Source organism: Chiloscyllium plagiosum, unplaced genomic scaffold (assembly GCF_037043375.1).
Source record: "Chiloscyllium plagiosum isolate Xiang-an unplaced genomic scaffold, Cpla_swu_hap1 HiC_scaffold_28, whole genome shotgun sequence".
NCBI lineage: Eukaryota > Metazoa > Chordata > Chondrichthyes > Orectolobiformes > Hemiscylliidae > Chiloscyllium > Chiloscyllium plagiosum.
This window is the reverse complement of record NW_028270166.1, coordinates 41,961,410-41,975,001: the sequence shown is the minus strand read 5'-3', so window position 1 is coordinate 41,975,001 and position 13,592 is coordinate 41,961,410. Positions and strand designations below refer to the sequence as shown.

Here is a 13,592-nt window from a genome sequence, read left to right as displayed (position 1 = left end):
TACAGTCTCTGGTTTTGCACAAACTGTACTTCAGATGAGTAATTTGTATTGAGTGGATTCTTGGTGCTACTGGTCAAAATATAAACAAGATTTTTTCCTTGCATCTTTCTCAACTTGAATTTCCAACCAATCTACTGGGAGGAATCTTTTCGCAAGGTAATAATGTAGTTTAGGAGAAATAACATTTTTAAGTATTTAAATCCTTCTGAACACACTTTAAAGAACTGAATTATTTTGTTGCTTCATTGTAGAAAAGATTTCTTTTGTATTGCTTCCAATAAATACAATGCATGCGTTGGTACTCTTGACCAGTTTCCCTTGTGTATTCTGTATTGACACTATGATTCTATGATACTGAAAGAAAAATGTTTTTTATGCAGAGTCAGTGGTAACAGTAATTGACCTTTTGCTGTTAAGACGTTAAATCTATGATGATTTTAGATGATGCTTCCAAATACCAGCATTACCAATAGTACTACTTCACTAGAATAAAAGCTGTATTATAAGAAAATGTAAGGAATCCTGCAGATTTTGGATTTTTTTTTTATTCATGCATGGGGCTTTGCAACACTGACTGGTCAGCATTTTGTTGCCCTTGAGAAGGCAGTGGCTTCTTGAACCACTGCAGTCCACATGTTGCAGGTTGATCCATAATGCTGTTAGGAAGGTAATTTTAAAAATATTTGCCCCAGTGACACTGAAGGGACGGCAATATATTTCCAAATCAGGATGGTAAATGGCTTGGAGGGAAACTTGCAGGTGGTGATATTTCCACTTATCTGCTGCCCTTGCCCTTGTAGATGAAAGTGGTCCTGGATTTGGAAGGCCTGTCTCAGGATTTTCGATGAATTTCTGCAGTGCATAGAACATAGAACAATACAGCACAGAACAGGCCCTTCGGCCCACGATGTTGTGCCAAACATTTGTCCTAACTTAAGCACCCATCGATGTACCTATCCAATTGCTGCTTAAAGGTCGCCAATTATTCTGACTCTGCCACTCCCACAGGCAGAGCATTCCATGCCCCCACCACTCTCTGGGTAAAGAACCTACCCCTGACATCCCCCCCTATACCTTCCACCCTTCACCTTAAATTTATGTCCCCTTGTAACACTCTGTTGTACCCGGGGAAAACGTTTCTGACTGTCTACTCTATCTATTCCTCTGATCATCTTTTAAACCTCTATCAAGTCACCCCGCATCCTTCGCCGTTCCAATGAGAAAAGGCCTAGCACTCTCAACCTATCCTCGTACGACCTATTCTCCATTCCAGGCCACATCCTGGTAAATCTTCTCTGCACCCTCTCCAAAGCTTCCACATCTTTCCTAAAGTGAGGCTACCGGAACTGCACACAGTACTCCAAATGTGGCCTAACCAAGATCCTGTACAGCTGCAACATCACTTCACGACTCTTGAATTCAGTCCCTCTGCTAATGAACGCTAATACACCATAGGCCTTCTTACAAGCTCTATCCATCTGAGTGGCAACTTTCAAAGATCTATGAACATAGACCCCAAGTTCCCTCTGCTCCTCCACCTTACTAAGAACCCTACCGTTTACCCTGTATTCCGCATTCTTATTTGTCCTTCCAAAGTGGACAACCTCACACTTGACAGGGTGAACTCCATCTGCCACTCCTCAGCCCAGCTCTGCATTATATCTAAGTCTCTTTGCAGCCGACAACAGCCCTCCTCACTATCCACAACTCCACCAATCTTCGTATCATCTGCAAATTTACTGACCCACCCTCCGACTCCCTCATCCAAGTCATTAATAAAAATTACAAACAGCAGAGGACCCAGAACTGATCCCTGTGGAACTCCACTTGTAACTGGGCTCCAGGCTGAATATTTACCATCTAACACCACTCTCTGACTTCAACCGATTAGCCAGTTTTCTATCCAACTGGCCAAATTTCCCTCTATCCCATGCCTCCTGACTTTCCGCATAAGCCTACCATGGGGAACCTTATGAAATGCCTTACTAAAATCCATGTATACTACATCCACTGCTCTACCCTCATCCACATGCTTGGTCACCTCCTCAAAGAATTCAATAAGACTTGTAAGGCAAGACCTACCCTTCACAAATCCGTGCTGGCTGTCCCTAATCAAGCAGTGGCTTTCCAGATACTCATAAATCCTATCCCACAGTACCCTTTCCATTACTTTGCCTACCACCAAAGTAAGACTAACTGGCCTGTAATTCCCGGGGTTATCCCTTTTTTGAATAGGGGCACAACATTCGCCACTCTCCAGTCCCCTGGTACCACCCCCGTTGACAGTGAAGACGAAAAGGTAATTGCCAACGGCTCTGCAATTTCCTCTCTTGCTTCCCACATAATCCTAGGATATATCCCGTCAGGCCCGGGGGACTTGTCTATCCTCAAGTTGTTCAAAATGCCCAACACACCTTCCTTCCTAACAAGTATCTCTTCTAGCTTACCAGTCCGTTTCACACTCTCCTCTTCAACAATACGGTCCCTCTCGTTTGTAAATACTGAAGAAAAGTACTCATTCAAGACCTCTCCTATCTCTTCCGACTCAATACACAGTCTCCCACTACTGTCCTTGATCGAACCTACCCTCGTTCTCGTCATTCTCATGTTTCTCACATACGCATAAAATGCCTTGGGGTTATCCTTGATCCTATCCGCCAAAGATTTTTCATGTCCTCTCTTCACTCTCCTAATCCCTTTCTTCAGCTCCCTTCTGGCTATCCTGTATCCCTCCAACGCTCTGTCTGAACCTTGTTTCCTCAACCTTATGTAAGCCTCCTTCTTCCTCTTTACAAGACATTCAACCTCCCTCGTCAACCAAGGTTCTCTCACACGACCATCTCTTTCCTGCCTGACGGGTGCATACATATCAAGGACACGTCGTGAATCTTGTGAATTGTACACACTGCTGCTGAGTGTCAGTGGTAGAGAGAATTAATGTTTGTGGATGTGGTGCCAATCAAGCATGTTGCTTTGTCCTGGATGGTGTCAAACTTGCTGATTGTTGCTGGGTTGGTGCAGCTACAAGAAGTGGGAAGTATTCCATCATGTGCCTTGTAGATGATGGACAGACTCTAGAGAGTCAGGAGGTAAATTACTCACCGCAGTATTCTTAACCTCTGATCTACTCGTGTAGCCACTGAGTAGCTGGACAATAGTAACCCCAAGAATATTGATAGTGGGGGACTAAGTGATGGTAACAGCATTGAATGTCAAGGGACAGTGATTAGATTGTCTCTTGTTTGATCATTACCTGGCATTTATATGGTGCAAATGTTACTTGCCACTTGCCAGCCCAAGTATTGACATCATTTAGATCTTGTTGCCCTTAACATGGACTGCTTCGGTATCTGAGGAGTCGTGACTAGTACAGAACATTGTGTGATCATTGGTAAACTTTCCACTTCTGACCTTATGATGGAGGGAAAGTCGTTGAAGCAGCTGAAGTTGTTTAGGCCTAGGACACTACCCTGAGGAACTCCTGCAGAGGTGTCCTGGAACTGAGATGACTGACTTCCAGCAATCATAACCATCTTCCAACCAGCAGCAAGTCCCCACCCTGTTATGTTTTGATTCCAGTTTTACATGGGATCTTTGATGCCACTCAGTCAGAAATGGCCTTGATGTCAAGGGCTCTTATTCATCTCCTTTGTCCATGTTTGAATCAAGGCGGTAATGAAGTCAGGAGCTGATTGGCCATGGTGGTGCACAAGCTGGGCATCAGTGAGCAGGTTATTGTTGAATAGATGTTGCTTGATAGTTCTGTTGATGACACCTTCCATCACTTTACTTAAGAGTAGACTGATGGGGCCAGAAATTGGCCAGTTTGGCTTGTCCTTTTTCTGTACCTGGCATAAGACAATTTCCAAACGGTCAGGTAGATTCTAGTGTTGTAGCTGTACTGGAAGAGCTTGGCTAGGTGAGAGGCAAGTTCAGGAGCACAACTCTTCAGTACTATTGGTGGAACAAACTTGATTGAGTTTTTTGAAGAAGTAACAAAGAGTATTGTAACTTCTTCAAAAAGTAACAACATTTTGATCTGTATGTGATCTATATGGACTTCAGTAAGGCGTTTGACAGGGTTCCCCATGGTTAACAAGATTAGATCTCATGGAAGAAAGGGAGATCTAGCCATTTGGATACAGAACTGGCTGAAAGGTAGAAGATAGAGGGTGGTGGTGGTGGTGGTGGTGGAGGGTTGTTTTTCAGAATGGAGGCCTGTGACCAGTGGAGTGCCAAAAGGATCGGTGCTGAGTCCTCTACTTTTCGTCATTATATAAATGATTTGGATGCAAGCATAAGAGGTATAGTTAGTAAGTTTGCAGATGACACCAAAATTGGAGGTGTAGTGGACAGCGAAGAAGGTTACCTCCGATTGCAACAGGATCTTGATCAGATGAGCCAATGGACTGAGAAGTGGCAGATGGAGTTTAATTCACACAAATGTGAGGTGCTGCATTTTGGGAAGGCAAATCTTAGCAGGACTTATCCACTTAATGGTAAGGTCTTAGAGAGTGTTGCTGAACAAAGAGACCTTGGAGTGCATAGCTCCTTGAAAGTAGAGTTGCTGGGAGAATAGGATAGTGAAGAAGACGTTTTGTATGCTTTCCTTTATTGCTCAGAGTATTGAGTACAGGAGTTAGGAGGTCATGTTGCGGCTGTACAGGACATTGGTTAGGCCACTGTTGGAATATTGCATGCAATTCTGGTCTCCTTCCTTTCAGAAAGATGTTGTGAAACTTGAAATGATTCAGAAAAGAATTACAAGGATGTTGCCAAGGTTGGAGGATTTGAGCTATAGAGAGAGGCTGAACAGGCTGTGACTGTTTTCCTTGGAGCATTGGAGGCTGAGGGATGTTATTATAGAGGTTTACAAAATAATGAGGGACATAGATAGGATAAATAGACAAAGTCTTTTCCTTGGGGTGGAGTGGTCCAGAACTAGAGGACATAGGTTTAGTGTGAGAGGAGAAAGATGAAAAAGAGACCTAAGGGGCAACCTTTTCACGCAGAGGGTGGTATGTGTATGGAATTAGCTGCCAGAAGAAGTGGTGGAGGCTGGTACAATTGCAGTATTTAAAAGGCATTTAGATGGGTATATGAATAGGAAGGGTTTGGAATGATATGGGCCAGGTGCTGGCAGGTGGGACCAGATCGGGTTGGGATATCTGGTCGGCATTGACGGGTTGGACCGAAGGGTCTGTTCCATGCTGTACGTCTCTATGACTCTGGTTGAAGACTGGCATCTGTGATGTGGGGGACCACTGGAGGAAGCAGTGATGGATTATGCACTTGACACGTCTGGCTAAAGATTGCTGTGAATGCTTCACCCTTATCTTTTGCACTGAGAATTGAGGATGGGGATATTTGTAGAGCCATCTCATCCATTAACTTGTTAAATTGTCCACCACCATTCATGACTCTACGTGGCAGGACTGCTAATTTTAGATCTGATCTGTTGGCTGTGATATCACTATGTTCTGACTGTCACTTGCTATTTGTGTTGTTTGGCATCCAAATAGTCCTGTTTGGTGCCTTCGCCAAGTTGATGCCTCATCTTCAGGTATGCCTGGTGCTGCACACTCCATTAAACTAGGAAAGATCCCCTGGCTTAATGGTAATGGTTGAATGGGGGATATGTCGGGCCATGAGGTTGCAGCTTGTGCTGAAGTTCAATTCTGCTGCTATGATGGCCCACAGTGCTTTGTGGATGTTCAGTCTTGAATTACTGTATCTGAAATACAACCAGAAGTGCTGGTGAAACAGCATGTCTGGCAGCATCTGTGGGGAGAGAAACAGGATTGGCATTTTGCTTCTGATATTACTGTTCTTCAGGATTGAGAGGGGCTGGGAAAAGGGTTCTTTCAAATGTTGACAGCGGGGGAGCAAATGGAACAGATGCTGAGTGTTCCCAGAACAAAAAACAAGGGAATACTCAGGGTGGTAAAGGAGTACTAAAAATGCAAAATAAGTATAAATGATAAGTGTGGAAAAGAGAAAATGAGTACTGTATGAGCAAGGTCAACCAGACAAGACCAGGATGGATGTAAGACTGAGATTGTGCCCTGAAGTTGTGGAACTGAATGTTGAGTCCTCAAAGTTGTAAGTGAAAAATAAGGCATTGCTCCTCCAGCTTGCATTAAGCTTCATTGGAACACTGTTCAGGCTCAGGTGAGAAATGTTATCTTGGTAACAAAATTGTTAATTGAAACAGCAAGCAGCTGGGAGGTTAGGATCATTCTTTGGACGAGGTGGAGGTGTTCTGCAAAGTGGTTTCCCAGTCCCATGTTGGGTCTTGCTGATGTAAAAGAGACCATTATTGTGTACAGCAAACACAGTAGACTAAATTGAAAGAAATATCAGTCTATGTTTGCTGACACACGGAGCATGCATGCCAATCAGTGGGCTGAGTGGGGAAAGGATCAGGGTTTTGGGAGAGAGGAACTCCTGGGATGGCAGGAAGGAGCCAATAATGGGCCAGAATAAGATTAAGAAAGGCAAATTTGATTTTTACAACTCTATGCAAGACCAGGAGCCAGCACATAATTTAATCATCAGTATATCTGAGAAAGAGTTATGGATGGGAGCCCAGATAGAACTGGAACAAGGAAAGTTCCACATACCTTATAATTAGGTCTCGTGGATACCCATAGTCACACACATCCATTGGATAAAATGGGACTCGTTCAAGAAAGACTGCAAGACACATCCCATCAACAGTTTTATTTTAGTAGTGGGGAAGCCTCTAGAAACAATTGTTCGGGATAGACTTAGTCACATGGAAAAAGAGGAGTTGATTAGAAGATTCAGCATGGAATTCTTAAGGGAAAATTGTGTTTGACTAATTTCAGATTTGAAGTAGTAACAAAAAGGCTCAAGGATGTTCGTGCTGTTGGTGTAATATACATGGATTTCCAGTAAATGGTTGATATAGTGCCATGCAGCAGAATTGAGAGCAATTCTGTATGTCATGGTATAAAAAAGACAATAACAAGTTGGATGTAAAATTGGCTGAGTGATAGGAAACATGGTCAATGGAAATTTTTCAGAATGGAGGCAGGTTTGTAATAGAATTCCTTAGGGAACCCTTGTTTTTCCTGTTATGTATTAATGATCTGGATATTGATTTATAGGTATTAATTTCAAAGTTTGCAGTTGATGTAAAACTTGTAAGAATTATAAATTGTGAGGAGGACTGTCAAATTCGAGAAGGATATTGACCTGTTGACTGGGCAGATAGGTGGTAGATCAAGTTCAATGCAGAGAGGTTTGAGTTGATACACTTTGGTAGGAAGAACATTGAAAGGCAATACAAAATAAGGGTTATAATAAGTGGATGCAGGAACACAGGGACCTCTATATATTTGCGCAGATCATTGAAGACAGCAAAAAGGGTCAAGTGAGCATACAGTTTTCTTCCTCTGAGATTCTTGATGCAATTGGAACATGCCAACTTCTGTGAACAACCAAAATTTTATTAGGCAGAGTGCAGTACAAGCTTTGGAGAAGCTCTTATCGTACACTTCGCAAGGCTTGCAGAGTTGTGCGGAAAGATCTCTCTGAACAAAAGAAACAGTCCTTCCTTTATACAAAATCTTTACATGACAGTCAGTAATGCCCACAAGACAACCCCCCCCAGTCACTCCCCCACAGTCATATGCCCCTCAAGACACAATGCCATGACATCATTTCTAGAAACAACATAATGTAAATCATCCCTTAATTGTCAAATCTGTTGTGAATCATTTTTATTAACTACAGGGCATAGATAACATTCCGACTGCGATGTTCTTATCGATTTTGAATAGGATGATGATGAAATGGCTCTGGATTGCAAAGGATGAAAATGTAAATTCACTCTGAATAACAAGGAAATGGCCATTTAAATGGATATGGATGACAAGGGATGGGAATGTAAACTCACTCTGAATAACAAGGAAATGGCCATGTAAATGGCTCTGAATGGCAAGGGATCAGAATGTAAATTCCTTACATTGTACCTGTAAGTCAGAGATGTATCACCCTACCCTCAGGACATCAAATTTCCTGCAGGTCAGCAGAGCTGAGTAACTCTTTAATATCTCTGTATAAAACACTTTTTAGACCTCAGTTGGAATATTATGCATGGTTGCAGGCACCACATTCTAGAAAAGATGCGAATGAATTGAAAAGAATGCAGAAGCAGTTTTACGAAATTAATTTTAGGAATGAAGAATTTCATTTAAGAGGATAGGTTGAACTAGTTGGGACTGTCTTCCTGAGAGAGAAGGAGGCTGAAGAGAAATTTGATAGAGGTTTTTGAAGTCAAGTGCAGGTTGGATAGAGTAAAATTCACAAGTGCAGACTCATAAAAAATACAGGTTAAAAGTTATGGATGTTGAATTTTATTGCTTCCTTTTTGGCACAGATAAATGAATTTGCAAATTATGATCTCACGGATACAAAGGATTTATTGTAATGTAAAATAAATTCAACACATGCTGGTTCGATGGCTTGTTACATACCATTGCACTCTTGTTTGTAACTCCTCCTATTCACTGATTCTGAGGATGCTGATTTGTAGACCGTCTGGGAAATGGACATTGTGATATATTTGCGTGCTTATTCTTTTTACAGGTGAGCTCTTTTTGAAATGTCAAACGGCCAATCTTGCTACAGTAACGGTTACCTGGTAGACCTTGATCTCATGGCTGAGGAATGCAAAGATCATGGGGATGACAATATCAGAACCAACTTAATTGTCAATTACCTGCCTCAGAACATGACACAGGATGAGCTGCGAAGCCTTTTTGGAAGTATAGGTGAAGTGGAATCTGCCAAACTCATCCGTGACAAGGTTGCAGGTAAGGGCCTTTAAACTGAAGTTGCCATCATTGTTGCTTTTTGTTGTAAATTAAGATTTGTACACAAATCTTTGAAAGTCAGTTACGCTATTTTTCATCTGAATCTCACCGTCGAGTCAGTTACTGGAATATTTTAACAAAGTCAAATCTAATCAAAGATGGAAGGTTAATTAATTGCTACCAGACCACCAAACTCCGAATCCAACACATCGTCCTCCAACATTTCTGCCACTGACAATCAGAACCCCCCACCAAAAAAAAAGATATTTCCTTCCCTCCCTGTCCGCTTTCCGCAGGGACTCCCTCATCCACTCTACACTCTCCGCCAGCCTCTCCACCACACCTGGTACCATTCTCTGCAAGCACAAGAGGTGCAACACCTGCCACTACACCTCCCATCTCTCCTCTGTTCAAGGCCCCAGACAATCCTTCCAGATCAGCAGAGTTTCACCTGCACTTCATCCAACCGGATGTATTGCATTCCATTGCTCCCAATATGGTCCTTCTATATCAGGAAGATCAAACACCAGACTCTGAGACCAGTTTGCAGAGCATCTGCGCTCTGCTTGCATCAACCACCCGACCTTCTGGTTGCCATCCATTTCAATTCTCCCTCCTACTCCCTGGATGGCCTTGAGAGAACCCTGGACTAGAACTCCCAGGTTACTTTGCACTTTAGACTTCTGAATTTTCTCCCCATTTAGAAAATAGTCAATGCCTCAATTTTTTCTGCCTTCTAGGAAAGAAAGTCTAAGAAAAATAGCTCTTGGGTGATAAGGTGTAAAGATCAGGCATGCCAAAGTGACTATATGGAATGTTGTGCTTTTGCTTATGTCTTAATTTTAAAATCAGAAGGACTTGCACTTTTCTATGTTTTTGCACATAAACTAGTTAAATAATTTTGATGTCATTTTATCTTGTACCTGTCCTAAGCTGTATTTTTTGATGTATACATACATCTGATTCAGATACATGATATAATAGTTAAAATTTTGGAAATTTTAACTGAGCTACACAGAGCAACAAAGATTTTTGTTGTTTGGTATAAACCGAGCTTAACACATGCAGATATTTGTGTGGCACACTAGTAGTGTCCCTAGATCTGGGCCAGAGGACCCAGTTCAAGTCTCACCTGCTGCAGAGTACATCATCGAGGAGAAAATGAGGGCTGCAGATGCTGGAGATCAGAGCTGAAAATGTGTTGCTGGAAAAGTGCAGCAGGTCAGGCAGCATCCAAGGAACAGGAGAATCGGGCTTATGCCCGAAACGTCGATTCTCCTGTTCCTTGGATGCTGCCTGACCTGCTGCACTTTTCCAGCAACACATTTTCAGCAGAGTGCATCATGCCATGTTTGGACAGGTTGATTTAAAAACATTCTCTAGTATTTAATTAACATCATTATGACAAAGTTAGGAAACTCTTGTTCAGTTTGACTATCAAACATCAAACTGTTTATTGAATTTGTTAAAATCATTGTTTTCAATAATTCAGAGAACAAAGTAGACTATTTGAAACTTTTAATTTATGGGATAATTCTGATTGCAATGCATTAGAATGTGAAAATCAGGAGCAAAAGACATTTTAGCCTCTTAACTCGCTCTGCCATTTGATATGATCATGGCTGATCTTGCCTCAGCCTCAACTCCACTTTCATAAACTATGGTTGATGCTTATAAATTTTCCAATCTTTGTGATTAGTTAATTTAAGACCTTCATATATAAAGCTTTGTGGCTATACTTAATGACCAGCTCTGGATCTATATCAGTAGCTACTAATTAGCACATTGATAATCAAGACCTCTTTACCCCAATGGTTGAAGCAGAACCGAAAGCTCTCAACTTCTGGACTGCTGCTGCTGACAGCTTATTAAATAAACCTCTGGCCTCCTGTCTGAATGCCCAACCAATAGAAACAACATTGTTGTTTTCTACTCCCTATTTTGTGCTTCATACAAAGTGAGGTCCCAGGTGCTCTTGAGGTTTGGGTTTTTGTGTGTTGGTTGAAAGCAAATTACTATATCATTGGTGAATGTCAATTAATGCATTTTCATTGCATGCTCCAGTTTAAATTTAAACTGGACTCTCCAGTGTGTGAGCGTGTTGCCATGACTTACTGGGGTAGTGTGTTAGAAATCAAGCCCCACTATTCTTGGAGGTGTCACAAAAGTTCTAATTATAAAGTTATTCCTCCTAGTTCTGGACTTCCCTCTACAGAAAGAGGTAGAGACATTTTTGAAAAGAAATGTGCAAAGTCTCCCATTTGCATGATTTTCAGACCCATGCTAATAGGCATGGACCAGGTTTTTTTGCTGGGAGAGCAGTTCTCTAGTCTTTGTTTCCAGGAACTAGTGGTTGATTCTTGATGATATGCATGTTTCTTCTCAGCCTTCTTTTTTCTGAATGCTTTACTGCTTGCTAAGACGCACAGGGTGGCTTCTAAAATATCTGACTTGCTCAATTAAAAATCAGAGCTTCCAGCATCAGCTGAAGGAAAGATAAGCTGGTTTTCTTCTGGTTTAAAGTGGCTTACTGCAGAGATGTTTTTGGCTGCTGCAGATTTACTTGTTTCTCTTCTGCTCTTAAAACTAGCCTCATTCTATCCCACTCTCAGACCTAACTGGTTGCTAATTGACAATCAAAACCCTGTTGTTGGCCGACCGGACCATTGTCTATGGTTGGAAATGTGTTGCTGGAAAAGCGCAGCAGGTCAGGCAGCATCTAGGGAACAGGAGAATCGACGTTTCGGGCATTAGCCCTTCTTCAGGAATGAGGAAAGTTGGTCCAGCAGGCTAAGATAAAAGATAGGGAGGAGGGACTTGGGGGAGGGACGTCGGAAATGTGATAGGTGGAAAGAGGTCAAGGTGAGGGTGATAGGTCAGACTGGGGTGGGGGCGGAGAGGTCGGGAAGAAGATTGCAGGTTAGGAAGGCGGTGCTGAATTTGATGGATTTGACTGAGACTGGCTGGGGGGAGGGGAAATGAGGAAACTGGTGAAATCCGAGTTCATCCCTTGTGGTTGGAGGGTTCCTAGCCGGAAGATGAGGCGTTCTTCCTCCAACCGTCGTTTCGCTGTGGTCTGACGATGGAGGAGTCCAAAGACCTGCATATCCTTGGTGGAGTGGGAGGGGGAATTGAAATGTTGAGCTACAGGGTGGTTGGGTTGGTTGGTCCGGGTGTCCCAGAGGTGTTCCCTGAAACGCTCCGCAAGTAGGCGGCCCGCCTCCCCAATATAGAGGAGGCCACATCGGGTGCAAAGGATGCAATAGATGATATGTGTGGAGGTACAGGTGAATCTGTGGCGGATATGGAAGTTTCCTTTGGGGCCTTGGAGGGAGGTGAGGGGGGAGGTGTGGGCGCAAGTCTTGCACCTCCTGCGGTTGCAGGGGAAGGTGCTGGGAGTGGAGGTTGGGTTGGTAGGGGGTGTGGATCTGATGAGGGAGTCACGGAGGGAGTGGTCTTTACGGAATGCTGATAGGGGAGGGGAGGGAAATATATCCTTGGTGGTGGGGTCCGTTTGGAGGTGGCGGAAATGGCGGCGGATGATGCGCTGTACATGGAGGTTAGTGGGGTGGTAGGTGAGGACCAGTGGGGTTCTGTCCTGGTGGCGGTTGGAGGGGCGGGGTTCAAGGGCGGAGGATCGGGAAGTGGAAGAGATGCGGTGGAGGGCATCGTCGACCACGTCGGGGGGGAAATTGCGGTCCTTGAAGAAGGAGGCTATCCGAGGTGCGTTTTTGGAACTGATCCTCCTGGGAGCAGATGCGGCGGAGTCGAAGGAATTGGGAGAATGGGATGGCGTTTTTACAGGGGGCAGGATGGGAGGAGGTGTAGTCCAGGTAGCTGTGGGAGTCGGTTGGTTTGTAGTAGATGTCCGTGTTGATTTGGTCGCCTGAAATAGAAATAGAAAGGTCGAGGAAGGGGAGGGAGGAATCTGAGACTGTCCAGGTGAATTTGAGGTCGGGGTGGAAGGTGTTGGTGAAGTGGATGAACTGTTCAACCTCCTCGTGGGAGCACGAGGCGGCGCCGATACAGTCATCGATGTAGCGGAGGAAAAGGTGGTGGGTGGGGCCAGTGTAGTTGCGGAAGATGGATTGTTCCACATATCCTACGAAGAGGCAGGCATAGCTGGGGCCCATGCGGGTGCCCATGGCTACTCCTTTCATTTGGAGGAAGTGGGAGAATTGGAAAGAGAAGTTGTTCAGGGTGAGGACCAGTTCAGTCAGTCGAAGGAGGGTGTCTGTGGAAGGGTACTGGTCGGTACGGCGGGAAAGAAAGAAGCGGAGGGCTTTGAGTCCTTCGTGATGGGGGATGGAGGTGTACAGGGACTGGATGTCCATGGTGAAAATAAGGCGTTGGGGACCGGGGAAGCGAAAATCATGGAGCAGGTGGAGGGCATGGGTGGTGTCCCGAACGTAGGTGGGGAGTTCTTGGACTAAGGGGGACAGGACGGTGTCAAGGTATGCGGAGATGAGTTCGGTGGGGCAGGAGCAGGCGGAGACAATGGGTCGGCCGGGGCAGTCAGGTTTGTGGATTTTGGGCATGAGGTAGAAGCGGGAGGTGCGGGGTTGTGGGACTATGAGGTTGGAGGCGGTGGATGGGAGATCCCCCGAGGTGATGAGGTTATGGACGGTCTGGGAGATGATGGTTTGGTGGTGGGGGGTGGGGTCATGGTCAAGGGGGCAGTAGGAGGAGGTATCTGCGAGCTGGCGTTTGGCCTCAGCGGTGTAGAGGTCGGTGCGCCAAACTACTACC

The 13,592-nt window shown here is 44.2% G+C and overlaps 1 protein-coding gene across 1 annotated transcript in view; it reads left to right on the top strand.

Annotated features, from left to right (window-relative positions):
* LOC122565188 (ELAV-like protein 1) overlaps positions 1 to 13,592 on the top strand; it is a 36,499-nt gene that overhangs the window by 5,795 nt on the left and 17,112 nt on the right. Inside the window, exon 2 of the mRNA XM_043720905.2 lies at positions 8,617 to 8,843. Coding sequence (XP_043576840.1) covers positions 8,633 to 8,843 — 211 coding nt within the window. The 5' untranslated portion in view covers positions 8,617 to 8,632. The remainder of the gene's footprint in view (positions 1 to 8,616; positions 8,844 to 13,592) is intronic.